The sequence below is a fragment of the Mus caroli genome, chromosome 19, assembly GCF_900094665.2.
Source record: "Mus caroli chromosome 19, CAROLI_EIJ_v1.1, whole genome shotgun sequence".
NCBI lineage: Eukaryota > Metazoa > Chordata > Mammalia > Rodentia > Muridae > Mus > Mus caroli.
In genome coordinates, this window is record NC_034588.1 from 41172436 (window position 1) to 41198928 (window position 26493).

Genomic DNA, 26493 nt, shown 5'->3' on the forward strand with positions numbered 1-26493 from the left:
TGCAGGACATGGCCTCTGCACAAAAGGGATTTCCAGAATACCAATCCTTGGCTAGCAGTGGGGTACAACAAGCACCTGAAATTTCAAGAATTGTGCAACGGCAGTTCATTTTGGAGAGACAGTTTAGTGTAATGATTGAAGACTGGTGGATACTAAGTTTGACAGAAAGCTAATGCAACTCCTCCCATTTCCAGTGGCTGCCTGCTGATGGGAGGCCCTGGGCAAAGTACTTCTCTCTATGCCTCAGCTTCCTGACCCACACAGTGGTCCTATCCACAAGGAAACTGTTAAGTGAGACGGTGTGTGTAGACTGCTTTCTAGGTATTCCAAGGCTGGCAGAGTAGACAGTAAGAGAGTTGCCTGGCCAGTGTGGGGCAGATGTCTCCTAAGCTGAGGCTAAATTCTTGAGCCCATATTCCTGTAGGCTTACCTGGTCTACTCCAGCAGCGTGGCCGCTGGCGCCCAGAGTGGTATTGAAGAGTGTAAATACCAGTTTGCTTGGGACCGTTGGAATTGCCCCGAGAGAGCTTTACAGCTGTCCAGCCATGGTGGACTTCGGAGCGGTAAGGAAAGCCTTGGCCTCGGCTCCAGGAGCCCTGGACATAGCTTGGGCCTCTCCTCTTCTGTATCCTCAACTTTCACCCAGTCTCTGCTCAGGTCACCACTCTCTCCTGAGATCCCTTCTTTCTGTCCCTTATTTCTGTCTATACTTTCTTTCTTTACCTCCCTCCCTCCCTCCTTCCCTCCCTCCCTTCCTCCCTTTCCCCCTCCCTTTCTCCCTGTTCATACGCTTTGCCCCATCTCCAGTCCTGTGCTATCTTAGGCTGCCCAGTTGGCGAAAGGCTTTGTCAGGATCTAAGTAACACGGAGATGCAGGTGAGGGTCATAAATCCTCACCCTGATAACATCCTCCTTTCCCAGGGCTTAGAGAGAGAGGTGCTGAGCCAGGAGAAACTTGGAGACCAGGTTACCCCAGAAAGGATAAACAATTGCGCTGAAGGCTGCCCATTTGAGGAGCTTTTGAAGCTGACTGCGGGATTTCTAGACTTCAGTGTGTGACTTGAAATGAAAAGACGGGTGGTCGGGAAGGAGGACAGGGTTGAGACCAGGGATGGGACAGACCCTGGAAGAGGGAAAGCTACAAGACACAGGAGGAAGAGGCAGAGCTGGGAGTTGTGTGTGTGTGTGTGTGTGTGTGTGTGTGTGTGTGTGTGTGTGTGTGATATAGAGGAACTGCAACCTCTTCTAACCATTGAGGGGCTTTGGCTCCCCAGCTAACCGGGAGACAGCATTTGTGCACGCCATCAGCTCTGCTGGGGTTATGTACACCCTGACTAGAAACTGCAGCCTCGGAGACTTTGACAACTGTGGCTGTGATGACTCCCGAAATGGACAACTGGGTGAGTAGAAATGGGATGAGGTGGGGGGGGGAGGGGTGTACTGAGGAGCACAGGCAGCCCAGGAAGTTCACTTACACAATGAAAAGCATGGTGGGAACTTGGAGGAATAAAAAAAAGAGTTTATGAGGGGAATAATGCTGAAGGAGAGCGAGCCAGTTCCAGCCCCCACACGCCAGGGACAACCCTGCCCTGTTCTCCCAGAGCAGCTTCCTTAACACAGTGATAATGGAAGTATGCGCAGACTCAGTCACCTGTCCCTCCCAGAGGACTTCCTTTCCTGTTGCTTTATCCTAAGTTGGCCCCACCCCATGCTTTTCCACTGCCATCCACAACCTCTGTGCCCTGTCACTTAATTTCTGACTTCGGGTGCTCCATATTACTTCAGTTAGGTTCCTCTTCCTCTTTCAAAGGTGAACTCTTGTCCCTTTCAACCGCCCACCTGCCAGACACGTGCACTCTCCAAGAGAAGCACAAGGGCGGAATCCAATTGACAGCTAGCTATGTCACAAGGCCTGAGCAGGGGATTGGCTCAGACTGAAAGAGGGCACACAAGGTGGCAAAAACAAGATTGAAACCAATCCAGAGACAGAACACTCACCCAACTATAACCCTCCCCACCCACCCACCCACCCACCCACCCCCGCCCCACCACCCCTGCCTCATCCAATTAGAAATGAGAGCTCATGAAGCTTTGGACTCTGTGACTTTTCCTGCTCTCGCCTTTTCAGGGGGCCAAGGTTGGCTCTGGGGAGGCTGCAGTGACAACGTGGGCTTCGGAGAGGCAATTTCCAAGCAGTTTGTGGATGCCCTCGAGACAGGACAAGATGCCCGGGCAGCCATGAATCTGCACAACAATGAGGCTGGCCGCAAGGTGAGTCCCGCAGCCCTTGGCACTAGGCTCCATCCAGTACCAGCTCCAACGTTTGGGTTCTTTCACTGACTTTACCCAATCGTCTGGCCACTCACTAGCTAGGCGCCTGGCAACTGCTCCAGCTCGGGTGGCTTACGTGCTGCTCTCTCCCCCAGGCGGTCAAGGGCACTATGAAACGCACGTGTAAGTGCCACGGTGTGTCCGGCAGCTGCACCACGCAGACTTGCTGGTTGCAACTGCCAGAGTTCCGGGAGGTAGGCGCGCACTTGAAGGAGAAGTATCACGCGGCGCTCAAGGTGGACCTGCTGCAGGGCGCGGGCAACAGCGCGGCGGGCCGCGGCGCCATCGCCGACACCTTCCGCTCCATCTCCACACGCGAGCTGGTGCATCTGGAGGACTCCCCAGACTACTGCCTGGAAAACAAGACCCTGGGGCTGCTAGGCACCGAGGGCCGAGAGTGTCTGCGGCGCGGGCGCGCCCTGGGTCGCTGGGAGCGCCGCAGTTGTCGCCGACTGTGCGGGGACTGCGGGCTAGCGGTGGAGGAGCGCCGCGCCGAGACAGTGTCCAGCTGCAACTGCAAGTTTCACTGGTGCTGCGCGGTCCGCTGCGAGCAGTGCCGCCGGCGGGTCACCAAGTACTTCTGCAGCCGCGCAGAGCGGCCGCTCAGAGGCGCTGCGCACAAACCCGGGAAGAACCCCTAAGGGTATCTATCCCTTCTGCCTCCACCCCTGTTCGTCCTCGGCTTCCTTTAGAGACCCCGGAAATAGAGGAACCCAGAATGGGGGACCTCGCACTCCCTAGCCCAGAGATTCTGACAGGAGGAGGCCGCAGTCTCTACCGAGTGACACTTTGTAGCTCACTCGTAGGTCTCAAAACTGTTATAAAATTCTGCAAGATGTTCCTGAGAAGAGGATGAAAACAGGCGAGTCTCCTCACCCCACTCTACCCTACTTCGGACCCCAATGGTCGCCCAATGCTGGACCTAGCTTATCAGGCCTAGGAAGGGCCCCTCTCAGATATTCAGGGTACAGGGAAAGACGCGGCCCTTCTCTTGCTCACCATAGCTTCACCTCCCTCCAGTGAGCCAGAGCCTCTAGGCCTAGACTCCCCGCTGTTGATTATTCAAGAATCTTAACACTTTGTCTTCTCATTTCCCTACTATTTCTGGAAAGAAAAACAAAAAACCACAACCAAATCAAAACAACAACCAAACAAAAACAGAAAGAAAGAAAAAGGGAAGAAGTAAGCCTTTGAATAAGGGGTAAGAGGTAACCCCAGAGTCAAACTTGCACACCAAATGTTACTCCTCTGTGACATCATGTCACTGGCAGACTTCAGCTAAGCAGTGACCTTCCTAAACACCAAAGATACTCCAGTCACACCCAAGGGGTCTCGGAGTGGTAGAGGTCTGTAGTAGGCAGGTTGGCAATCATTTTCTGATTACTTTGTATCATAGCAGCGTCTAACTTTGTCTCCTTCTCCGCGGGAGCTTTGATCTTCTGAGCCAAGACAGGCAAATCAAGGTTTTTGGATCTGTGCCTCTTAAGGAAGGGCATAGGAAGGAGAAACCAGACCCTAATACCTGGTTCTCAAATAGGCAGGGTTCAGAACATCTGCCAGATGCGTTCTTTGATAAGTAAACCTTCACCGGCTCCACCCCCACACTCTGAAACTGTTGCTAAGAGGATGTTCAGAGCCTTAACCTATTTAATTTATTGCAGTCTGATATATGTCCCTTCTCCCAGGTCCTGACCTCGCTGATTGCTGAGAGGGAAGCACAGCAGAAATGTACCCTCTAAGCTCTCTCCTCCCTCCCACTCTGGCAGGGTACCATCTTCTCCCTGTAGTTGACTGCCTAAGTAGCTAGTTTGATTTGACTGAGGTTAATCTGCCAAGGATTAGTAAATCACCCACATAAACCTTCCGCTAATGCATTCACTTGGAAGCCCAGAGCTCTCAGCGCCGCTTCTGAGTTTCTTCCTTGGGCAGTCTGGCAGGGTCTTGTTTATGAAATGGGTATTGGGAGAACTGAAGAGCAAGCTCAGCCCAGACCTTCCCCATAGCTGCTCCTTGCCCTAGGTAAGACCTGGGTGTGGGTATCCACAGCACTTTTGAAGCAGAGACGTTCAAATTCTATACTTTCTTCCTCTTCTGCTGCAAGTACAGAGCTGAGCTCACAATGCCAAAGCCACAGTGACTACCCCGGAAGAGTGAAAGGCCCCTGACATTCGGAAGGACAGTGGCCTCGTTAAACCTCTGGGCATCTTCTGGTCCTATTAAAACTTTCTGGGAGGCAGTTTTTCCTGGTATTAGCAGGGGACATACTTCCCTTCCCTTTGGGGTCTTTTGCTACTTCACTTCCAGCTGTGAGCAATTCTTACCTGTGCCTTCTGAGCCTCCTCAGCTCTCCTTTTTCCCAATCTTTCAGCAGTGCGTGTTAATCCCAGGTCTTACTGGACAGTTACTTGATAAGTGTACAGAAGAAAACCCAGCAATGCAACTGAAAACTATAAGGGTTCCACATGGGAGCGTGAAGCTGCATTTTTCCAGGGCTCTCAGCAGAAACATGGAAGCATCATGCTTCTGTGTTCAGAACTTTAAAGTCAGACTCCAAATGCCTCCTCCGGCTTGTCATTTCTTCCATAGATTATACTTTGTATCACCAAATGGGTATGAGTGACTCCCAGTTCATCCCAGTTCTACAGAGAACCTCCTCCCCATTGCACTACGCCTTCATGCCTTTGTTCAAGCTATACACACTGGAGTGGAGACAGCTAACAACACACAAGCATCCCTCAGTTCATGGCTTCAAGTCCTACACTAACTCACTGAGACTGTGCAGACAACTCTAGAGATGCTGACTGCTGACTGGGAAGATTAGACACCTCTGAGGTCAGCTAGTCAAACTTAAAAAACAAAAACAAAAAACCCCACACATCTAAATTGATGTTGAGAAAAACGGTGGCCCAGCAACCCAGACCCCTTCCCTCCTCTTGTGGGCTCTTAAGGAGCCCATCTGTCTCAGTCTGAGGACAGAAGGGGGGGGGGTCCTGAGAAGTGACAAGAACTCTGGGTAGGGTGAGCAAAACCCTGTCTCCTTCCTGCCCCTGGCTGGTGAGCCTGCACACAAGCAGGGCTTTCTTTTCTTTAAAAGAATCCCACCCTCACTTGGCCTCAGGAGCAGGTCAGTGTGGAGAGAGAAAGGCTCCTCCTTGGCACGCTGGTAGCGCTGGTGGTGGTGGGAGGGAGGGCAGGCCAGGGCACTCGCCTATTGTGGGTCTGGATTGGATGCTTCCACTCATTCATTTCCTTTTAATTAACCCACATTCCTGGAGGAGAAATATTTATGTTGGCTCCCATAGAGGCAACCCTCAGACTGGAAAGAAGGGGGAAGAAAGCCTGTCTTAGCAAAACAATATCTCTAAAGAGCTCAAGAAGAGAAAATAGGGGAACAAAATGCCATTAAAACAGCCTTCTACCCCCGCCCGGAGTCAATGAAAACTTCATTTCACATGTTAATCCGCCACTCCGCCCCTTCTCTTCTCACAACACCTTTTCGGAAAGTGTTTGGGAAAAGTCTTGGCAGTCAGTACACAGCTCCCTGCAGCTCAGACTTCTCCTTGTGTTAGTTCAGGGCCCCGAGTGGGGCTCTCGCTCCAGCAGCGGCTTTTTCTCTCCCCCTCCTTTAATTTAAACAAAGACTTCAGAGTTCATCAACCTCCCACTGAAATTCACAGCTGCTGAACAAACTAATCCCTTCTCCCCGCCTTTCTTCCCTTCAATGGGCTCTTGGCTTCAAAGACACTTTGGGAAAGGACTTTGCTGGGGCTCACACTGCTTCATCAATAGAAGTTAGCACAAGTATTATCTGAAGAGCAAGTGGCTTTACAAACAAATACTGCCTAACAATCCCTCCCTCCCAAACACACACATCTAGCCTGCAGACATGATGGATGGACAACAGGATTAGGCCTGGTACCCCCTGGCTTCACACCCAGGCCCTTTGTGCAGCTGAACTCAGCCCTGAAGTGGTGTGGGGGAAACCCTGCAGCTCACTGTCAGGCACAGATGGAGACAGACAGACAGACACAGACAGACGTGCACGCGCATGCGGGCACACACAGACACACACACACACCAAGCAGTGTGGCTACAGATGTTGCAAGGAAAGACCTATAACACAAATCCATTCATGGGACTACACTTTAAAAAGTTATTTCCTTAGGCTGGGTCTTCCAAAGGACGCAGGTTCAGTTCTCAGCACTAATAGGTGTCCTCGTCCGGCCTCCGTAGGCACCAGGTAATATACACAGTACACAGACATACATGCAGGCAAAACTCCCAAACACATATTTTCTTTTAAGTTCTTCAGTTTTGGAGTTCTTATCTCTCCCCAGACCTTTCTTCTGTCTTCCTCTACAGTACAGGAAGCCACACCTCTCTGTTCTTGAGAGGGGCATTAGCAAGGTAGGATGCAGAGGAGTCGGAGTGGGAAACAGGTCATTGCACTTTATTGCACAGATAGGAGGTCAGCATGGAACCATGGCCAGAGGAAGTAGCTGAGAGACACGAGATAGCTGAGGGGAAGAGGAGCCCTGGGCCTTTGAGAAGCTAGGCTCTGATTCCTAAAAATAATCACAGATAGTTTAAGGCCTTGGGCCAGGCTCCAGCCTAGGTGGTGTCGAGGGTCACTCTCTAGGGCAGTGATTCCTAGTACTGCAGCCCCTTAATATACACCAGCCCATGTTGTGGTGACCCCAAACATAAAATTATTTTCTTTGCTACTTCATGCTATCATCACGAATATCTGTGTTTTCCAATCATCTTGGGTGACCCCTTGTGGAACGGTCACTGACTCCCAAGGGGATCACGACCCACATGGTGTGAGTTAAGAACCATCGCGCCAGAGTCTAAACAGAAGGCACTTCACCCTTTCACTCAGCACCTGACAGCCCACCCCGAGTGATGCCAACACATGAGAAGTTCCCTTTTTGGTTTTTAAGACAGGGTTTCTTTGTATGGCTCTGGCTGTCCTGGAACTCACAGTGATCAGCCTGCCTCTGCCTCCCGAGTGCTGGGATTAAAGGCCTGTGCCACTACCACCACTGGTAAAAGATTTTATTTTTTTTTTAAAAGGTCCGGGTTTCCTCTCTTGATTTTGTTTAGTACCTCATGTCCATGACTTGTTCAAAAGGACTGCTACATTAGAGAGAGTAAGGTTCAACTCTGAGCATCACCTCTCAGGTGGAAGCACCCAGGGTAAGTTCCAGGTGGCCAGGCATAAAGGGATGAGAAGGAGACACTCAGTTGGCGTGGGGCCAAGCCCCCAGCGTCACATACCTGGCAGCAAGGGAGGAGATTGGGGGAAATACACTCTGTTGAAAAAAAAAAATCCCCCTTTCTGCCACACGTTAAGTAACAGCAGAGGCGGCCTCCTGGTAGAAGAGAGTCCTGACTTAGCCCTGCAGCTTGTGTGCGATGGTGAGGACGGCCTTCAGCATAGGCATGAAGCTGGATACCTCGCTGAAGCTGCTGCAGCCCGCCACCTGCGCATGCACCGCGAGGCCCTGCTCAAAGCTTCCGGCATCCACACATCGGGCAACTTCATGGAGCCCAGCCAGGACGTGGGGCGAGAGCTGGGGAGGGATTGAACCCTTGGATTAGATGAGCCTACCCCAATCCCAGCTCTAACAGCATGGGCAGGTCCAGACCTCAGTCCAGGAAGATGTCTCTGAGACCAGGCGGGAGTAGAGAGGCACCGGGCAGAGGGAGTAAGTTAGGTACTTACTGTCCCCTCGCAAAGCTTCTCATACAGACATTCTAGGCGGCAGGCTGCCTCCTCCAGCTTCCTTTTTGTTTTCTGCAGGGAGAAAAATGGCTCCTGACCCTAGCTCAAAGGCTCACACTGTACAACACTATAAACAGATATGATATAAAATAATTACAACGGCTCGCTACTAGTTCCTTCATTTCACAGACCAAGTGGAGGTCCAAAGATGGCAAGAGGCTTGATCAGGCGACACAGCCAGTGAGTGACTGAATGGTGGTTCTCTCCTGCCAGCTCCACCCTCTCTAACGTGCCCTGCTCTTGTAAATCCCCATGCTCTCTGGTCCTGCTATTGAGAAGTGGCACTTAGGGCAGACTCCAAGCCCTCCCCTACTTCATCTGGACATCAAAGAACTTTAAGATGTAGTCCACACTCCAGGGTCAGCGAGGTCGTCGCTGGCCTACATCTGAGGCATCTAGGAGCCTGCTGAGGCTGTGAAGAGGCAGGCTCAGGGAGACCCATACTTACAAGGTCAGTGGCGGTCAGGGAACAGCGCTGAAGGAGTGCCTCAAAGCTGTCCTTCACGCACTGATGCTCTGGGGGCAGCTCCTTCCCCACCTTCTCAGGAGGCAGTGGCTGGAGTTGCTAACGAGGGGACAGTGAGGCAGGACTGGAGGTGAGCTGTCCTCATGGCTTCCCTAAGGCCTAGTGACCTGTGACTCAAGGTCATACCTGCTGCTGCAGAGCTGAGAGCCACCCCTCCCTCCTCTCCAGGAAGAAGAACCCCTTCAGGCTCAAGGGTTACTTCCACCTTGAGCAAAAAGTCCAGTTTCTATGATCCCACTTTTCTTGCCCAAGTAGGGTGGGGAAGCATTAGGGGAGGGGCCCACAGTTCTTGTCACCTGCAGGCTGCATTCTCTTGGGGCTCCAGGAGGAGGCAGGGTCGTACTGGAGACTAGGGGCTGAGGTAGCAGGGCCTGTTGTGGCTCAGGGCCAAGGCTCCTAAGCGGAGCTGTAATTGGTGCTGGAGGCATGAATGTCTCAGGCAGCTACAGAGATAAAGAGAAGCCTATGAGCGGACCCAGAGACACCACAGGCTGATCTTGAACAAAGAAACAGGATGGGGAGCGGGGAACTGGAACACAGAACAGTGTGTGCTCTAAAGAGAGAGGTGCTGAGGGGCACACACCCACTTGGAGGAGAGCAAGCAAATATGAGAAGGGTGGGGCTGAGTTCTTAAAGAACTAGGAAGTGGGTCACTGGTTAGGGAAAGATGCAGCGACCTTTTTCCTTTGGGGGTTTCCCTGGGAAGCTGGAGCAACTTTCCAGGAGTCCTGGGGTCCTAAAGAACAAAAGGCAGGGATTTTAGGGGCATGGTTAAGAACCTTGATGATGTTTAACCTAAAAGCTGGAGAAATTCTTTTAGTTAGAGTCTGCCATACCTCCCTCTGTAGGTCAGTCATACTCCTAACTGACAAAGGGCCTTAGTTCACTGGCTTGAGGAACAAGACTCCCAAAGTAATAGTGAGAAGGGGAAGAGAGGTGGCAATGACCCGCAGGAAGCAACTATGGAAAGAGGACTGACCTGGACAAGTGGCCAAGATGCCAGAGCTCCGGAGGGCACTAGAGCACGGTGCTCCTGGACCTCCAGGAGGGGGGGCCACAGAGAAAGTGACAGGAGAGGCTGGGACCTGGGAGCTCAGAGGGTTGGGACCTGGTGGTCCCACAGGAGGCAGAGGGAGGAGTCTAGGAGTTTCAGGCAGGTGGGCGGAGCCTGGCTGCATGAAGTCTGGGGATGCCATGACTGGAGTGAGGCCAGGAAGAGGCCATGCTCCACAGAATCCAGCTGGGTTTACAGCTGGAACACTTTGTCCTCCGGAAAGCTGTGGCTGAGATAAAGCTGCAGGAGAGGAGAAATAAGTAACTTATCACCAGCCTTCATTTGGGAGGGACTCAGAGAACATCATGCAGGAACAAACCAACAGAAAACCAGAAAAGTGGGTGTGGTAGCACCTGCAGGGACACCTAGGAGGCTGGGACAAGGTCTCTTGAGACCAGGAATTGGAAACCAAGCAAGAGTCCATTAAACATACACACACACATTTGTAAACCCACAACCAATAATAACAATGAAGGATTAGTCCATGTAGAAAGAAATCTACACTTTGCAAAGTATTCTCTAACTTTATTCTTTATTTGACCCTCAGAATATTACTAGTGAATTGAAATGACAGACGTAACTAGTTTGGTATATTGCCAAAAGTACTAAGCCTTTAGCCAGAAAAAGAGAGAGTCAGAGAAAGAGAGAGAGTCAGAGAAAGAGAGAGAGCACATATGAGAGAGAGAGAGAGAGAGAGAGAGAGAGAGCGCACATATAAGGAGGGATTCAATAAAGAGAACTCTTATGAATCCAGATTTCAATCCCAAATCAATTTTCTCAAAAATAGAAAAATTTTTGGTATATTTTCTTGGATATCACTCAAGCCCCCCCCCGTGCTCTGTATACTTTATTTTATGTTCAAAACCAGAATTTAATAAAATGTGTTAAAAAGACAAAACAAGCTGGGTACACTCCTGTGATTCCAGCACTGGGGGCAGAGGCAGAAAGATCAGTTTAAGGTCATCTTGGGCTACACAGAAAGTAGGAGGTTAGCTTGAGTTACACAAGATGCTGTCCCATATAAAACAACGGCCTCTCCGGGCAACATGAGCATTGGCTGGGGAGGCAGGATGTCTATCTGCATGCCTGTCTTCTCTGAGACCTCATATTCCACCAGAAGATATCTTCCCTTACTCACCAGGCCTTACTCCAGGGACGAAATGCCCAGGCAGGATTGCCTGGGGCCCAAGGACCCTCTGGTCACTTGAGCCCTGAGAAGGGCTGGGCTGGGAGGGGCTGAAGGGCATCACTGATGATGGCTGAGCTGTGGTCCTCGGCCTCACAGATGGAGCTGGGACCTGTGAAGAGGGAAAGAGGTCAGGGAGCTGGTGTGCTGTGGCCATTCCTCCCATGCCCCATCCCTGTAGCAACACCAGGGTCAAGCTGAAGGTCTTTAGTGTACAACGCCGGATTCTCTGTTATCTACTTTCCACGAGTCATTCCTTTATTTAATCCCATCCCAGGACCACAACCCATTGACGTTTTGTCGGTCTTTATTGGAAAGCTGCTGTTTCTTATTGGTTCAATGTGCTTGCACATCTGTCCTCTGTGGCTGAGGTAGACGTAATGTCCTGATTCCTGTGTCTGAGTAACTTAATCTTTAATATCCAATGAAGGGCTGGAGAACAGCTTGATCCACATGTTAGAAGAGACCTAGTTCCCACAGCTTGTTCTCTGACTTCTACACACGCACCATGGCACACATGTACACACACACACGTAATATATTTTTTAAAAAACCTCCTTTTCAAGTTCAGTATGGGGGTGCAGGCCTTTAATCCCAGCACTTAGTAGGCAGAAGCTTGCATATCTCTATGAGTTTAAGACCAGGCTGGTCTGCATAGTGAGTTCTAGACCCACTGAGACTATATGGTGAGACCCTGTCACAAAAACAAAAACAAATACAAACAAACACAAAAGAACAACTTTTTTTAAAAGGGAATAAGATCAGGTTGGGGAATGGAGGTGGGAGACAGAGGGAGAGAATACTGAAGAGACAACTGGGGGGGGGTGCTGTGTGGATCTCTGGTATGAGCTAGAAATCTAGTACAGTGGAGACTCCCAGGAACCCATGAGAGTGACCCTAGCTAAGACTCCTAGCAATGGGAGATACAGAGCCTAAACTGGCCATCTTCTGTAACCAGGCACGTCTTCCAGTGGAGGGATTGGGATACCAACCCAGCCACAAAACCTTTGACCTACATTTTGTCCTGCCTACAGGATGGTAAAGGTAGCACAGAAATTGTGGGAGTGTTCAACAGTGACTGGTCCTGCTTGACACCCGTGATGCCATGAGAGTGAGCCCACCCCTGTCACTGCCCGGAGGGCCGGGAACCAGAGGCTGGAGAGCCCAGACACCTAAGATCAAACCAAACACAAGTCGGAAAAAAAACGTCACCGAAGTGATTCCTAGTGATTTTATGCTGTACTCATAGATTGGTGTCCAGCCCAGTTGTCATGAGAGAGGCTTCACCAGCAACTGATGGGAATAGATGCAGAGACCCACAGCCAAATATTAGGTAGAGCTTGGGGAATCATGGGGGGAAAGGAGAAGAATTGTAGGAGCCAGAGGGGTCAAGGACACCACAAGAAAACCCACAGAATCAACTAACCTGGACCGATAGGAACTCTCAGAGACTGAACTACCAACAAGGGAGCCTGCAAGGGACTGACATGGACCCTCCACAGATATGTTACAGTTGTGTAGCTTGATCTTCATGTGGGACTCCTAACAGTGGGAGCAGGGGCTGTCTCTGACTCTTTGCCTGCCTTTGGGACCCTTACCCCTACCTGATTGTCCCATCTAGCCTTAATAGAAAAGGGGGGGGGCTGGTTTCACTGAAACTTGCTATGCCATGGCTAATTGATATCCATGGGAGGCACAGATGGGGTGGGGAGGAGGGAGAAAGTTGGAGGGAGGGACTTGGGGAAGGGTGGGAGGGGAAACTTCAGTCAGCATGTCAAATAACAAACAAACAAATAAAAATTGTAGAAAGCAGAGTGATAACCGGAGAGATGGCTCAGTGGTTAAGAGTACTCCCTTAACCCACTGGTGTTTGTTTGTTTGTTTATTCTTCTCTCGTATATGACATCTTGACCACAGTTTTTATTATGTGAATAAAAATTTAAAAATAAATCTTATAAAATGTAACACTTTTCTTAAAGTCTCAGATCAAATAACCAGCATCATAGCCATTCTAGAATATTCCTGAGCTTCACTCCTCAACACACACACACACACATACACACACACACACATATATACACACACACATACACACACATACATACATACACATACACACATACATACACACATACACACACACATACACACATACACACACATATATACACATACTCACATACACACACATATATACACATACTCACATACACACACACACATACACACTCACATACACACACATACATATACACTCACATACACACATATATATATATACATACATACACACACACACATACATACACACACATACATACACACACACACACACACACACCCCACAGGAAATTTCTTTTCTTTCTATATAATCCCATAGTACCCTGCCATATCAATTATGGCTATTCTAAATTCTACATATTTTTGAATACGCTATCCTTCCACTAGATGAACTACTTGAGGGCAAAGATTATAATTTGTGTCCCTCATGTTCTAAGATTCTAGTGTTTGTTCAGTGAACAGTTACTAGAAAAAAATACCTGACTCTCAAATGGTTCTGTGAAGCAGGAAATTTTCATCTGGTTTTGGACACTAAAATCATTCCAAGTGTCTACGACCATAATCACTTTTGAATGGACCGATAAACTAATTAACAGATAAGGTCCTACCTGTTGAGGAGGCTGAAGCCCCCTTCTGTATGATGATGTCTCTTTGGAGTGGAGGGCAGCTCCTACAGCAACTCGGGGGAAAGGGAAAGCAGGAGCCTGTTGGCCTAAGACGGCAGAACCTTGGGCATGAAAAAGCCGATCTCTCAGCTGCTGAACTGCTGGCTAAAGTTGTAATAAGGAAGAGCTGGGTTAGGAAATGAAAACTAGCAAACATCTTCTCTTCCAAGCCTGGCTCTTTCATTAGACTCTGGATAACTGTTTATATATTCTCTAGTAACACAGAGACCCAAAGTTCCCTGATCCCTGCCAAACACTTGCACACCTCCCTCCTGGCTATCCTGAGCCAGGAGTGCCCCACGTGCACTTCTCTTTGAAGGTTTAGTTCAGCTGTTTTAAGCCCTGGAAAGCCTTCCTTCAGATCTCCGGGAAAGCCACCTCTTCCCTGCAGTCCCACAGTGCTCAGCGCAGTCTTCTGTTAGGACACTGTAAGTTACTGATAGGTGATCTCTCCCAACAGACTGTGGGCTGCTAAAGGAGAAAGATCGTATCTGTCCTAGGCGCTACAGCATTGGTTCAGGATGTAAAGCATGGGTGTTCGTGCTGTTGGATGAATGAAGAAGATGATTTGCTCTTTATCATGGCCACTCTCACCTGGATACAGTCGCTGGGTAGGAAGCTCATGGCAGTAGCTAGGCTGCCCTGGGCTGCCAGGAGACCGGCATACTGGGTGAGCATGTGTGTTGTGGCAGGACCTGGGCTCATCTTGTTAGAGCCCTGAAGGAGCTCTAGGCTCCTGCTGAGGACTGTCACCTGCTCCATTAGCTCCTGCAGGGACAAAGATGAAGGTGATCCACCTTTTCCATGCATACCTTGCTCTGTCCTGGTGGCTCATCCAGGACCATTGTACCATGAATGATGGCTCCAGGAACATCGCACCATGGGAAAGAGCACTTGGACATCATGGTGATGGCAACAGACAGTCACATGAAAGAGACGTGATGGAGGAGGCCTCACTCCTTAAGCTATTAAGGTTGGGACCAACGGACTGCATCCAGGCCTTGGATTTCTATGCATCTGTCTCTTCTTGGTACCTCTTTATCCCTTCCTGCATGTATGTCATCAACCAGACTGAATTGTTTCATATGAGACTCTGTTCTCCCCAAAAGCCTATGACTTCAACTTCTCTGATTACCTACAGAACACCTGATACAGTTTAGGTCCATAGAATGTTTCACTGAAATTCTCAAATACTGGATTGACTTGTGTGGTGAGTCTTTGAATGGCAACATTTTCTGAAGGCTCATCGCCAACCTAGGCATCCTGAGGGAGTAAGGTGGTTTATTCCTGACATTAGGCACGGAGGGCCCTCTGCTCTTCCCTAACACTTGGTTCTAGCTTACCTAGATGTCCCACCTCTCTGATCTGAACAACCCTACCACTAGTGGCCGAAACTCTGGAGAGGAGAGGTACCTGCAGAGCCATGGGGCTCGAGGCTTGCTGGAATTTTGCCCAGCTCTCTACCAGCCGCTCCACACTCCCTGAGCACACATAGCAGAGTCTGGCTTCAGAGGTGAGTGCCCTGCCTCCCTCCTGCTCCATTCGAGTTCCCAGCATGTCTGTGGAGAGATGCAAACATGTTTACCAGCACAGCTTCCCTACGCTACTCTTCCTGCACATTTGGAAACAAGTGAAAGACTGATCTCTCAGACAAGTGTCTTCACTGGCTTTAAGACAACTCAGGGGAGAGAGATGGCCACATGATAAAGAGCACATCCCATTCTTACAGAGGACCTGGGTTCGATTCCCAGAACCCACTCAGCAGTTCACACCTAACTATAACTTCAGTTCCAGTGATTCTGTCTAATTCCTCCTTCAATGGGACCCAGGCATACATACACATGGTACATTCACTTATATAAATGCAGGCAAAATACTCATAATACATAAATAAAAATAAAAGATAAATCTTTTAAGCTAAACTTACTCTATAGAAACAGTCAAAGAATTTGTCATGTGACAGAGAAATAAGACAGAACTTATGTGATGCCTCCAAGAAACAAGAAGCTACAGTCCCTCTCCTGGCTGAGCCCTTTCTTCCAGAGCCCAGGCTGATCGACCCTCTGCCTCCACTTTGCATAAATCTGTTGGCACATGCTAGACTCACACCTACCACAGAGCTCAGGGAACTTCTCTGGCCCTGAATACGTCAGTAGCAAGGCCAGCGCCTCTCTCCAGTTCTTCAGCCTACAGGCACATACTAGGTCCTTCCAATTCTTCTTTACAACACAGGCTAGAAGCTGTACTGGGCAAGAAGGGAGAGACCCTCAGCCTTCCGTCCAGCACAGTCAGCAGGGATGTTCCAACAGAGCCTCTCATGTTAGAATGCTCAGCATGGCTAGCAATGAAGTAGAGGTCGTTAGAGTAGAGAGACAGGTAGATTTCACACACCAGCCCTAAGGGACGGGCCTCTACCTGCCCAGGTCCAAGCCATCCCCTCCCTTCTTCTCCTGGGTGACGGGCAGTACCGAGGAGGTTTTGGTTCTCCTCTTGGCTAGGTAGCGTTCTTGTGTCCACTTGAGCAGCTCTGCATCCCCAGCCTGAGCCAGGATGATGGCATCGGCAAAGCGTTCCTCCTTCAAACACAGCTCCACAGCAGACCACAGTTCCCCGAGCAGCAGAGCCTGGCTCAGGAGTCCATCAGTGTCTGCAGACAGCACATCACCTCCTCACTCTCTGGCCCTCACATACTCACTTCCTGCCCAAGAACACAGAGCTTTCCCCTCTGGCTCCAGCACTTCAAAGACGGCTGAGATGTGAAGGCTTCCTCTGCGGTGTATGGGAGGCACATGTTGGAAGCAAACTGTCTCTAACTTAGGCAGCCTGGTTCCACAAAACCCCCAAGTTTCACTTCTGGGCAACAAAATGCAGTGTCCCAAGGATGCCCTGGTCCAACTGAAACTTTCTAAAACAGGATTCAAATCAGGGAGGACCTTGTGTGCAGGATCACAAATGGGATGTGGGCAAGGTCACCGTTTTGTTTTGTTTTTTTAACAAGAAAACTAAGGAATAGAAAAAAGCTCTTGGCAGAAGGCCATCCAGAGAAGGGCCCAGTCACTAGACCGAGCACAGCACCCACTAGCTGGAAAAGACCCACCAGTATTTGACATTTTAGGTGGGAGGCAAGGGAGAATAAGTGACTCTTAAGACCAAAAACTCTGGGCCCATCTGCTCCCATGCAGTGATCTCCTCTCTCCCAGGGCCAGGGTACCTTCTGTGGTGGGGATCTCCCAGGGAGTCATGTTCTGAGGTATCAGCTCATCAAAGAAGGCTGAAGATGCAGAGGCTTCCTTGGCAGTGTGTTTGGAGGCCTGTACACAGAGGGGCAGGTGTGACTGTGTAGGAACTGAAGCCAGAACACAGACAGCATGCTCTAGGCAAGAGCGCTACCATTTGTGTCCTAGTATATAAAACAGAAAGAATGCACAGGTCCGTTTGGGAAGCATCCTGTGGGCTCTGTGTTCTACTCTGGCTCCAAGTGAGCAAAGCCTCCCCGGGAAGCTTACTGAGGACAAGCGAAAGGACCAGCATGGAGACTGTTCCCTAGAAGGCATGTCTCCTGTGCTCCCAGGAGTCAGGCTCCCCGGGCTCCAACCATACCTGGGCACAAGGGCTGTGTGCTCTGTCACTTTTGAGGTCAACCGCCTCAAGCTGAGGGCTTTCCTGTGATTTCGAGTTGCTCTTCAGGCAAGTGTCCACCTGTGTGGAGACCCTTGTGAGTGCCAGCCAGGCTCCCGCAATTGTCTGATGCTCCCCATTCACCCACCCCAAACTCTCTAAGATCCTTCGCCCACTTTTCCAGAGAAGGCCTAATTCCAGGAGGTAAAACACACATTGGTGACGGATTGAGGCCAGGTGTCCCGAGCAGAGGACCTAGCGGGGGTTCTGCAGAGTTCTGCAGGGTTCTGCGGGGTTCTGCGGGGTTCTGCGGGGTTCTGTGGGGCTATACTCACCTTCTTCTGAAGCTCCTCTCTGCTGTAACCTAACAGCCCAAGGAACTTCGGCCTGGAATCCTGCTCTAAGGTCACCTAAGGAGCCACAGATACAGAAACATTTCCATCAAAGGAATGTAAATGACCATTCTCCTCTATCGTGATGGATACCCGTACCATTATACCCTCACATACAGCCCCATGGACCATCAAAGTACCCTCGAAACAGTGGTCCCACCTTTTACCTTTCCTCCTCACTGGCTTTTGCTGGGCTGTGGACAGTATTATCACAACCCTTTGCCACGTTGACATGAGAACTGTACCTTCAGTTGACTTCCTAACTTAGTTTACCTTAGTAACCCAATGAGAGTAAACGTGGCAGTTTAGAAGTGGTGCTTCCTGTAACTGATTGGTTATTGCGCCTGGCCTGGAACTGGGTAAATCATAAATAATCTATATGAACACCATGTCAGGTTTCTGGCTTCACAGACTCTGGGCACTGGACGTATCCCTGTGGGGTCTCTGAAACCGACAGTTGGCTTTTCTATCCGAGCAGCTTGCAAGTCAGGGCACCTTACACATCGTCTGTGTCCACCTGGATCATCTCTTTGCATCTGAGCTGTACAGGGAGCTGAAGGGAACTCTGAATGGTTGCATGAAATACTGAAAAACACACCACAAGGAGAGTGCCACCGGCACTGCCCTGGTCTCCACATCCTGAGGAGACTGGGGCACTGCCCTGGTGAGGATACTGATGCCAAGTGTAACCTGCGTGGTCCTGAGATCTAAATGCAGGGTTGAGAAGACACTGGCAGAGGGTGCACAGGAACAGTGCCCAAAGCCAGCTTCTCACCAAATTGCTGACACCAAGGACCAGCCTACTCCACTCTCTGTTTCTCCCACACTGACCCATAGATTCTGACTATAGTCTTTCTTACATCTCTTGCCTTCCTCCTCCTTCCATGCCCTTCCTGGGAAATGGCTTTCCAGAGCTCTGGGTATTTTAATTTACATTTATTTACTTATTTTTTGTGTGTATATATGTAGGCACATGTAAGTATGTATACATGTGCTTTTGTATGTGTTTGCATGTGACTGTGTCTGTGAATGCATGTGTGTATGAGAGCAAGCGAGAGGAAGAGAGGTAGAGACAGAAAGACAGAGACAGAGAGACAGAGGTAGTACCAAGCCTTGTGCATGTTAGGCAAGCACTCTGCCACAAGCTACCTCTCACATCTCTGACAAGCACACACTCTCCTTGTTATAACATGACCCAGCAAAGACTAGAACTGTATCCCTGGTGCTCAAGTGGAGTGGCCTAACAGGGACCTGCCCTGGGTTACCTCAAACAAATCCAAAACTTGCATTATGTTCATGCATCTCTCCCGTGAACCCTTCCTTTGGTGTGATTCTATGAAAGCAGCTGCCTTGGCTGGCAAAGTATCCAGGACACCAGCAGCAGCAGCAGCAGCAGCAGCAGCAGCAGCAGCAGCAGCAGCAGCAACGCCCCACCACCCCAGACTTTATAGTGGGCTTTGAGCTTCTAGAAAAGAGTAAAGACCCTGTGCCCAGAGGACATAAAAAAATACCAAGCCAGGAGAAATGATTACAGTGTGCTTATTATGTCTCCTGGGGCTGGAATTCTGGGTCTCGGGAAAGAGCAGCTAGCCTTCAAGCCTCCTACCTTCAGGAACTGCCAGAGTATCTTCTCGCATGGCAGTGACGCTTGCTGAACCTTGCTCTGACAATAATTAAGGAGATTTCCAGATCCCAAGGCCTCCTGCAGCACAACTGACCGAGTCAGGACTTCTGACTCTGTGATGACTTGACTGATGAAGACAGGGCGGGAACAAGTCTGTGCCACTGGCTGGACGGGGATGCTGGGAAGGCCAAAAGTAACCAGCTTTCCCCCAAACTGGTAAGGAAGTGTAAGAAAGAAAGAGGTTACATTTTCAAGTCAATAGCTAACGAGATTTCAGAGCAGGCCATCTGTTGAGCAAGCCTTGGAGACTATGGTGGTTTGAATGAGAATGGCCCCCCATAGGCTCATCTGTTTCCGTGGCACTACTTGAGAAGGATTGGGGGTGTGGCCTTTTAGAGTGGGCATGGTCTTGTTGGAGGAAGTGTGTCACCATGGGTGGGTTTTGGAGTTTTAAGGGCCCCAGCCAGGCCCAGTGGCTTTCTCTCTTCCTGCTCTACAGATCCAGAGGTAGAGCTCTCAGCTACCATGTCTGTCTGTACGCTGGCATACTCCTCCACTGTGATGATAATGATCTAAACCTCTAAAACTGCAAGCAAGCCCCCAATTAAATGTTAGCTTTTATAACATTTGGTCATGAGGTCTCTTCACAGCAACAGAATAATGACTAAGACATTGGAAACCAACAGGAAGTTGCTAGAACGAAACAGGACCAAGAATTGAGTGGCAAATGGGTACTATAGAAATCTACTATCGCCAGCTTAAAATGTCACCACATGGTACTCTCTCCCACTTCCCAGTTCAGTGCCACCATCTCTCGGCACGTGGCCTAAACGAATGGTACTATCACAGACTATGTCACTGGAGTGCTTGCTAGCATTTGTCTTTTTCCATCTTCCAATTCAACGTTCCCTGTTGTTCACAGCACCCTATTGCTACCCTAGACTGTATAATGGTTCGGCAGACCACAGAAGAACACTTACATTCCTCTGGCATGCATGAGACCCCTAAAAGTTAGGGCCAAACATGTCTGCCCCAGCATCTATCTTCTTGATCATTTACATGAGTGTTCCACGTTCCCAAATCGCTCAGCTCACCCCCTTCTGGGCCTTTACCTATCACACCACTCCACTTGAGGCCATCAGACGAATCTGACACTTTACATCAAGCACATGGCACAACATCAGAGGTTTCGCAATTCTTTCTCTGACCACTCGCAGTCCTGGTCACACAGTACAAGTCCCAGAGAGCTCTCCAGTCACCAGGCCACACCCCAGACAATAATACCAGAAGCTGGGTGAGGGTAACATCAGTCATTTTGAAACCTTCAAGTCAGTCCAGTGTGTTACCAGGACTGGCTCACGGCTCCAGTCCCTAACTAGTCTTTATTTCCCTTCCTAAACCCCACACTCCCTTAGTGAATTTTCCAGTCAGAAGCATCTTACCTATAGAACAAACATTAGACTGCAGTTTTGTGCACCACAAAAAACACTTAAGTTATTAATTAACAATTGGCACTGGTAAAGCATGCTGTGCTGGCCCTCCTACTTCTCTCTTACAAATAAGATACTGAAATCCTTCTTCAGAGTCACCTAACTAACAACAGAGCTATGACAAGAACTCTTCATTCCAGCGCTGTGGCCATTTCTGCTGGTGGCAGTGACAGTGCTTGAGCATTTTGGTCCAGGGCCACGGGCATGCTAAGCCTTCTCTTGAGTTACGCCCGCAGTGTCAACTCCTGGTATTTAGAAAGGCATTCCTTCCTGCGCATGCTAGTCATTTCTTTGTAAGAAAACCACTGACTGTAAACGTGAGAACGTCTCCTCTTATACATCCTTTTCCTAATCAAATCCAGTAGCTAAAGCATTGCTTGGCACTTCAGGACCTTCTTGCTCCTCAAAGCATTGGTCCTCAGACTAGCAGCAAAGATAGCATCTGGAAACTTGCTGGGAAATTGGTCTTCTTGAGCCCTGAACCATCAGAGCCGCTGAACCAGAACCTGAGTGTAAGTAAGATCCCCAAGTGACCTTTATTCACACTAGAGTTTGAAAAGCTCTCCTCTTGGGGGATAAAAACCAACAAGGCAGAACCTAGCCTTGCAGAATCTATTATTAGGGTCTCCAGACACATATGATACGTTGTATATAATACATGCCATATAAAATACAGAATTACAGGAATAAAAATCTCAATAGAATGGAGCTGAGGTTAACTGGGATTAAGGACGGAGGAAGAGGTGGTATTTAAGGATGAGGTCCTCAAAGTCCACCACGGGATTCGGTGGAAACGGGAGAAGCTGGCGGATAAGGTACAAGAAGGGTGAGGAGTTGTTCATGGGGCAGAAATGACATGAGTCACACGTAACTAGACTACAAGGTACGTATGAGAATGAGAAGGGAACTGTCACGGGGAAGGTAAGTGGGGCCCGAGCATGTTTAGCCTTAGGTCTCTATGGCAGGGAAAGCTCAGAATCTTTGAGTAGGTGGATGGCAGGATAAAATCTATGTGTTTTCCTTTCCTTCCTATGTTCCTTGCCACCAGTCCAGACGTCTAAGAGTTCTGGAAACCTCAGAAAGGATCTCAGGCTCTTACCGTAAGCAGGAGGTCTAAAGCCGTCAATCTCTCTTCCATTGGCAGGTGAGCCAGGTTGCAGAAAGGAGAGAGGGTAGAGTGGGGAGCTACATTATGCACCTGCTTGAGAGGCGGAGTGGAACCTGATCTGAGCAGGCACTGGGAACAAACCTCCTGAGAATGCAGCTCCTTGTCAGGCACACGAGAGGCACTGCACACAAACACCGCACACGCCACTGACACTTACAGCAAATGAAACGCCTGCCGGTCTTCTCATCCACTTGGGAGGCTTCTTCAAGGGAGGGATGAGTGATGCTTGGGCCACCTGCTCAGGCACCTGCAGTAGTGGGGAGAGGTTCACCTTTGCTAAAGGAAGAGGAAATCGAGCGGGAAAGGCCACCTAGGCCACCAGCACTGAGAGACATCTCAGAGAGGAACTCTTCCTACAAACTCGATTTTGGGATGAATCCTTGTGATGTACAATTTGACCTCACTGGGGCAGACTCCCACAGTCTAGGAGATGAGGCTGAGGCTGAAAGTAGATGGGAGACTCGGGTGTCTGAGCCTCTGGATAGCGATATTTAAAGTCTACATTGGAGTGAGACATAAGGTAGATACACAGCAGAGAGGGAACTATGTCTCCCATACAATGAGATACAGGTTCAGCGTGAATAACAGAGGTAAAGGGGCTTCTTCCAGGTAAGTCGGGGACCTAATACAGAATATGGCCTCTAAAACCCACAGCCTGCTTCCCTCTCTTCAAGAGCTCCCCTTTTCCCCAAGCTACGTGCCCTTCTCTCATCCCCCAACTGCAGAAAGCTCCTCCCTCCAGCACTCTCGACCAAGCCCTTCAAACCTTGTCAGCCTGCCTCATGTGCTGGGCTTCCCAGCTCCTACCCATCACAGAGCACAAACTGATCCAGCCATCGAAGGAGACAGCAGAGAACACGGGAGGGCTCTGAGGGCACCACTGAACGTCAAAGCACCAGCTGCTCTGTGTGGGCAGCTTGTAGACCACCTGCCACAAGAGAGCGCAACCATGAGGAACAGCTCAGCCTGTAGGTAACTGACATAGGAACACGTAGCTGGGATTCCCCTGCAATCAGACCTCCATTACAGCACACCCACAGCAGGACCGGCCTACCTCACTGCTTGACAGGTTCCAGCAAAAAATCTGGCTGTCTTTGGCAGTGCTAAGCAGCAGTTCAGCATCGGCCTGGTTCCAGGACATCGACAGGATGCCCCTAGACATGAAAACAAAGAGGAACCGGTGTTTGTGGAATGCCAGCCCTGAGTGGGCACCTTGTATGTCTTAGATAGCGCTTGAACAGATGATTTAACTGAATTTTTCAAAGAAGAGAACAAAGCTTTGAAAAGCGAGGAGCTGTTAGACAGTGGCCTAGCCAAAGTCCACAGCACACCCTGAGCGCTATGCACTGCTCCACCCTGCTGCCATTCAGCAATGAGAGGAGAATCGTGAATTAGTAGGAATCACACAAACATCCGTTTCTGGGATGCCTTTAGTCCCCCAGTAAAGACCTAACGCAAAAGTCCCGAAGGAGGATCCTGGGAGACGCTTCAGTTGGTGAAACGCTTTCCATCTGGGCCTGAGGACTTGAGGTGGGTCCCTAGCACCTATGTGACAAACCTGGCAAGTCCATCTAATTCTGGGGAGGCAGAAGCACAGAGATCTCTGGAGTTGAGTGGCTAAGCAAGCATCCCTAGTTGGAGAGCCTAAGACTCAGTGATGAGACTGTCTCAATAAACATGTCGACATCCCCTAAGGAACAATATACTCACACACACACATACACACACACACACACACACACACACACACACACACACACACACGAGAGAGAGAGAGAGAGAGAGAGAGAGAGAAGCGCTAAAGGAGGAATAAAGACAACATGGCCCCCTGGTTAAAATACGCTGTGGATCTGGTGGATCTGCTTCCTCTGCTGTGGGCTCAAGAGTCACAGCTTCAGGACAGATCTTCCTGAAGCGATAGGAGCCAAGCTGCTTTTATTAAGAGGTCTGGCAGGAGGCTCTCCACTCAGAGAAATGAACACTGTTCTCAGAGCAGAACCTAGGACCCTCCCAGTACAGGACAGATGTAGCAGTGAGAGGTCTGTGGGTCTCTGAAAGAAGGCTCTGGAGGAGACGCTGGGACCTGACCGCTTCCTGCTTCTCTTTTGCTCCCTGGCTGTGGTGAATGAATGGCTTTTCTCCCTACACGCTCCTGCCATAATTTGCTACCACATCAAAGTCTCCAAAGTAAGGACACCAATCAATCAGGAACAGAGAACAAAGCTCTTTCTTTATAAGTTGATTACCTTAGGTAGTTATTATGGTAATGGGAACTAACAAGGGTCAACGGGCTCAAATATTTCTCATGACCCATCTCTGGAGGTTACATGGAATCCCAGCTCTTCCCCATAAGCCCAGGCTCCAAAGGAACTCCTCTTAGTTAGAGATACATCGGTGTTCTCTGCAATGTCTTTGAAGCCATGGAAGATGCCCGTGGCTAAATGAGGCCCACGTGTGTGAACAGGGTTGGAGATGCTACCTGCTGTGGCTCTCCAGCACCTTCAAGGGTGACGAAGCGAAGCGCAGGTCCCACAACTGAATCACTGGGAGTTGGTCATCTTCTGAGCACAGCACTAACTGAGTGGCTATGTCTGGGTTCCAGGCCAGGCCCGAGCAGTTCATCTGTTAACAAAGAAGATCCTGGTGGGTGATGTATCGAACCTCTCAGATTATCAACCGGTCCCGCCCAGTTGGAGACTACTCTGAGGGTACCCCGTGTCTCCTCCGCAGTAAGTGGGGGCCGAGAACAAACACAGAATGTGACAAGAACCCAGGTCAGCTGCTTGGCTTCCCAAGCATTCACTGTTTATAAGAACTCTGCTATGGGAGCTTGCATCCACACTTGAAAGTGGATCCCGGTCCCTGAGCAAGAGCAGACCCCAGTGTTTGCAGGCGTGAGGCCCGCGTCCTGGTCACTACTCACCCTGCTGCTGTGGCCGCTGACTTTAATGATGGGCTCATTCTTTCTGAGATCCCACACCACCGCCTTGCCGCTGGGGTGAGCGGAAGCCAGGATGTGCTGGACTTGGCAGTTCCAAGACAATGCCTTGATGTCCTCTGGGGGGTTCTGAGGCAAGATGGTGAAAGAGACAACCTGCCATCCCCTGAGTTAAGTGACATCTACCATTTTGCTCCTCCCAACGGCCCGCGGGAAGCTGAAAGGAGGTCAGAGGTTCCTCCTGCTAACAGCCTTAGGAACTGGGATTACATTTTCCAAGAAAGATGCTTCAGCTATGGGTACACAAGTGGGAGGGAACAGCTGGCACACCTGGCTTTAGCTCTAAGCCAAAGTTCTCTTAAAAGTGTAGAGTCAAGGTTGAAAAGTAACCCCTGTCTGTAGGATAGAGGAGGAGAAATCTGAGAGAGGAAACAAAGAGCCCCTGAGAAAACGAGGCAGGAAGAACAGTATGACTCCCAGGGTAACAAGTGCCAACCAACCCACATTTACTTCATGATGAAGCACAAGACAGAGAAAAGCAAAAAGGTAATCCAAGCTACAGACTGACAGAGGAGGCATACGCAGAGGCAAACCAGACCTGAGAGCCGCACTCAGAGACAGCCCCTTCCCACAACAAAACAATGGTGGTGTGTCCTGGGTTCTGCTCTCTCTTCTCTGTGGAGTGCAGGGCCTAGCCAGCCCTCTCCCCACCACTATGATACATATCACTCCTTGCCTGTCTTGGTGTCTTCTGTCCCCCCTGCCCTTCACTTCTTTCCGGGAATTCTTTGAACAGCAACTGACCACCGTGAACCACCTGCTCTGCACGCCCTCTCTCCTGACTACTAGGCGGCCGGTCCATCTGTGGGGTTTTATTGCCCTCCAGTGGTAGAGCTGGAAATCTCTGTTACTCGGCTGGCTCCAGAATTCCAAACTTTACCTGGGAAAACCTGGCTGTACACCCTAAGAGGCGGGCCCCAGGTCAGAGGGAGGAGGAAGCCCCTCACCTGTGACTTGGGTCCAGGTGTCATTGGGACACTCAGGTGGTTCAAATCCCAAATGAAGATCTCAGAGTCACTGGCTCCTGAGGCCAGGAGATTGCCCTGTGTGAATAAAAGGTATTTCTAAAGACCTACCCTCAAACACACACACACACACACACACACACACACACACACACACACACACACGCACACACACACACACGCACACACACACACTCCCACTTCAGAAAAGGAGAAAGAGGAGACCGGCATTTGGGAGACTCAGGGCCTCTCCCATTACAGTTCAGAGGTACAGCCTGAAGGCCACAGAGAATGCTTCCATTCAGACATGCGTCGTCGTGCCTTGCCCAGGTCTGGCCAGCTAAGACACCACAGTACCTGGAAAGGGTTAAAGTCCAAGGCTCTGACAGCTCCAGTGTGCTTCTGTTTCTGGGCAATCAAGGGCTCCTTCCCTGAAGAAAGGACGTGGGTCACATTGTATAGAGTCAGCGTGCCGTTGTCTCCTCCACCAGCAATAACCCCGGAGTTTTCCAGAAGCCCACTGCCAGAGCTTCCCCAGATTAGCTTGTGAAACCTACAAAGGCAAAGAATCTGTCTCAGCACCAAGGTAGGTACATGTCATTATGCAGAGGACAGACATCTTTGCCA

General features: G+C 49.9%; 2 protein-coding genes across 3 annotated transcripts in view; one reads left to right on the forward strand and one right to left on the reverse strand.

Annotated features, from left to right (window-relative positions):
* Positions 1 to 256: 256 nt before the first annotated feature.
* Positions 257 to 5937, forward strand: Wnt8b (Wnt family member 8B). The gene is made up of 4 exons (XM_029472427.1): positions 257 to 563; positions 1275 to 1400; positions 2129 to 2271; positions 2427 to 5937. The coding sequence occupies exons 2-4, from the start codon at positions 1322 to 1324 to the stop codon at positions 2970 to 2972; spliced, it is 768 nt and encodes a 255-aa protein (XP_029328287.1). The 5' UTR covers positions 257 to 563; positions 1275 to 1321; the 3' UTR covers positions 2973 to 5937.
* A 1438-nt stretch (positions 5938 to 7375) lies between these two features.
* Sec31b (SEC31 homolog B, COPII coat complex component) overlaps positions 7376 to 26493 on the reverse strand; it is a 28448-nt gene continuing 9330 nt past the window's right edge. For both annotated transcript variants that reach the window (XM_029472426.1, XM_021152511.2), the window contains 23 exons: positions 26224 to 26419; positions 25849 to 25944; positions 24827 to 24970; positions 24383 to 24525; positions 22958 to 23057; positions 22670 to 22831; positions 22061 to 22150; positions 19228 to 19458; positions 17565 to 17639; positions 17212 to 17310; positions 16823 to 16922; positions 16080 to 16258; positions 15725 to 15851; positions 15025 to 15170; positions 14206 to 14379; positions 13555 to 13716; positions 10838 to 10997; positions 9625 to 9939; positions 9323 to 9381; positions 8942 to 9088; positions 8568 to 8684; positions 8060 to 8131; positions 7376 to 7907 (listed from right to left, as the gene is read on the reverse strand). In XM_029472426.1, coding sequence (XP_029328286.1) covers positions 7728 to 7907; positions 8060 to 8131; positions 8568 to 8684; positions 8942 to 9088; positions 9323 to 9381; positions 9625 to 9939; positions 10838 to 10997; positions 13555 to 13716; positions 14206 to 14379; positions 15025 to 15170; positions 15725 to 15851; positions 16080 to 16258; positions 16823 to 16922; positions 17212 to 17310; positions 17565 to 17639; positions 19228 to 19458; positions 22061 to 22150; positions 22670 to 22831; positions 22958 to 23057; positions 24383 to 24525; positions 24827 to 24970; positions 25849 to 25872 — 3006 coding nt within the window. In that variant the 5' untranslated portion in view covers positions 25873 to 25944; positions 26224 to 26419 and the 3' untranslated portion in view covers positions 7376 to 7727. The remainder of the gene's footprint in view (positions 7908 to 8059; positions 8132 to 8567; positions 8685 to 8941; positions 9089 to 9322; positions 9382 to 9624; positions 9940 to 10837; positions 10998 to 13554; positions 13717 to 14205; positions 14380 to 15024; positions 15171 to 15724; positions 15852 to 16079; positions 16259 to 16822; positions 16923 to 17211; positions 17311 to 17564; positions 17640 to 19227; positions 19459 to 22060; positions 22151 to 22669; positions 22832 to 22957; positions 23058 to 24382; positions 24526 to 24826; positions 24971 to 25848; positions 25945 to 26223; positions 26420 to 26493) is intronic.

Bases quoted from the DNA above. Each gene is read 5' to 3' on its own strand.
- Wnt8b (XM_029472427.1), top strand. From the start codon at position 1,322: ATGTACACCCTGACTAGAAACTGCAGCCTCGGAGACTTTGACAACTGT. The intron at 1,401-2,128 runs GTGAGTAGAAAT...TCGCCTTTTCAG, and splicing joins CTCCCGAAATGGACAACTGG to GGGGCCAAGGTTGGCTCTGG. The intron at 2,272-2,426 runs GTGAGTCCCGCA...TCTCTCCCCCAG, and splicing joins ACAATGAGGCTGGCCGCAAG to GCGGTCAAGGGCACTATGAA.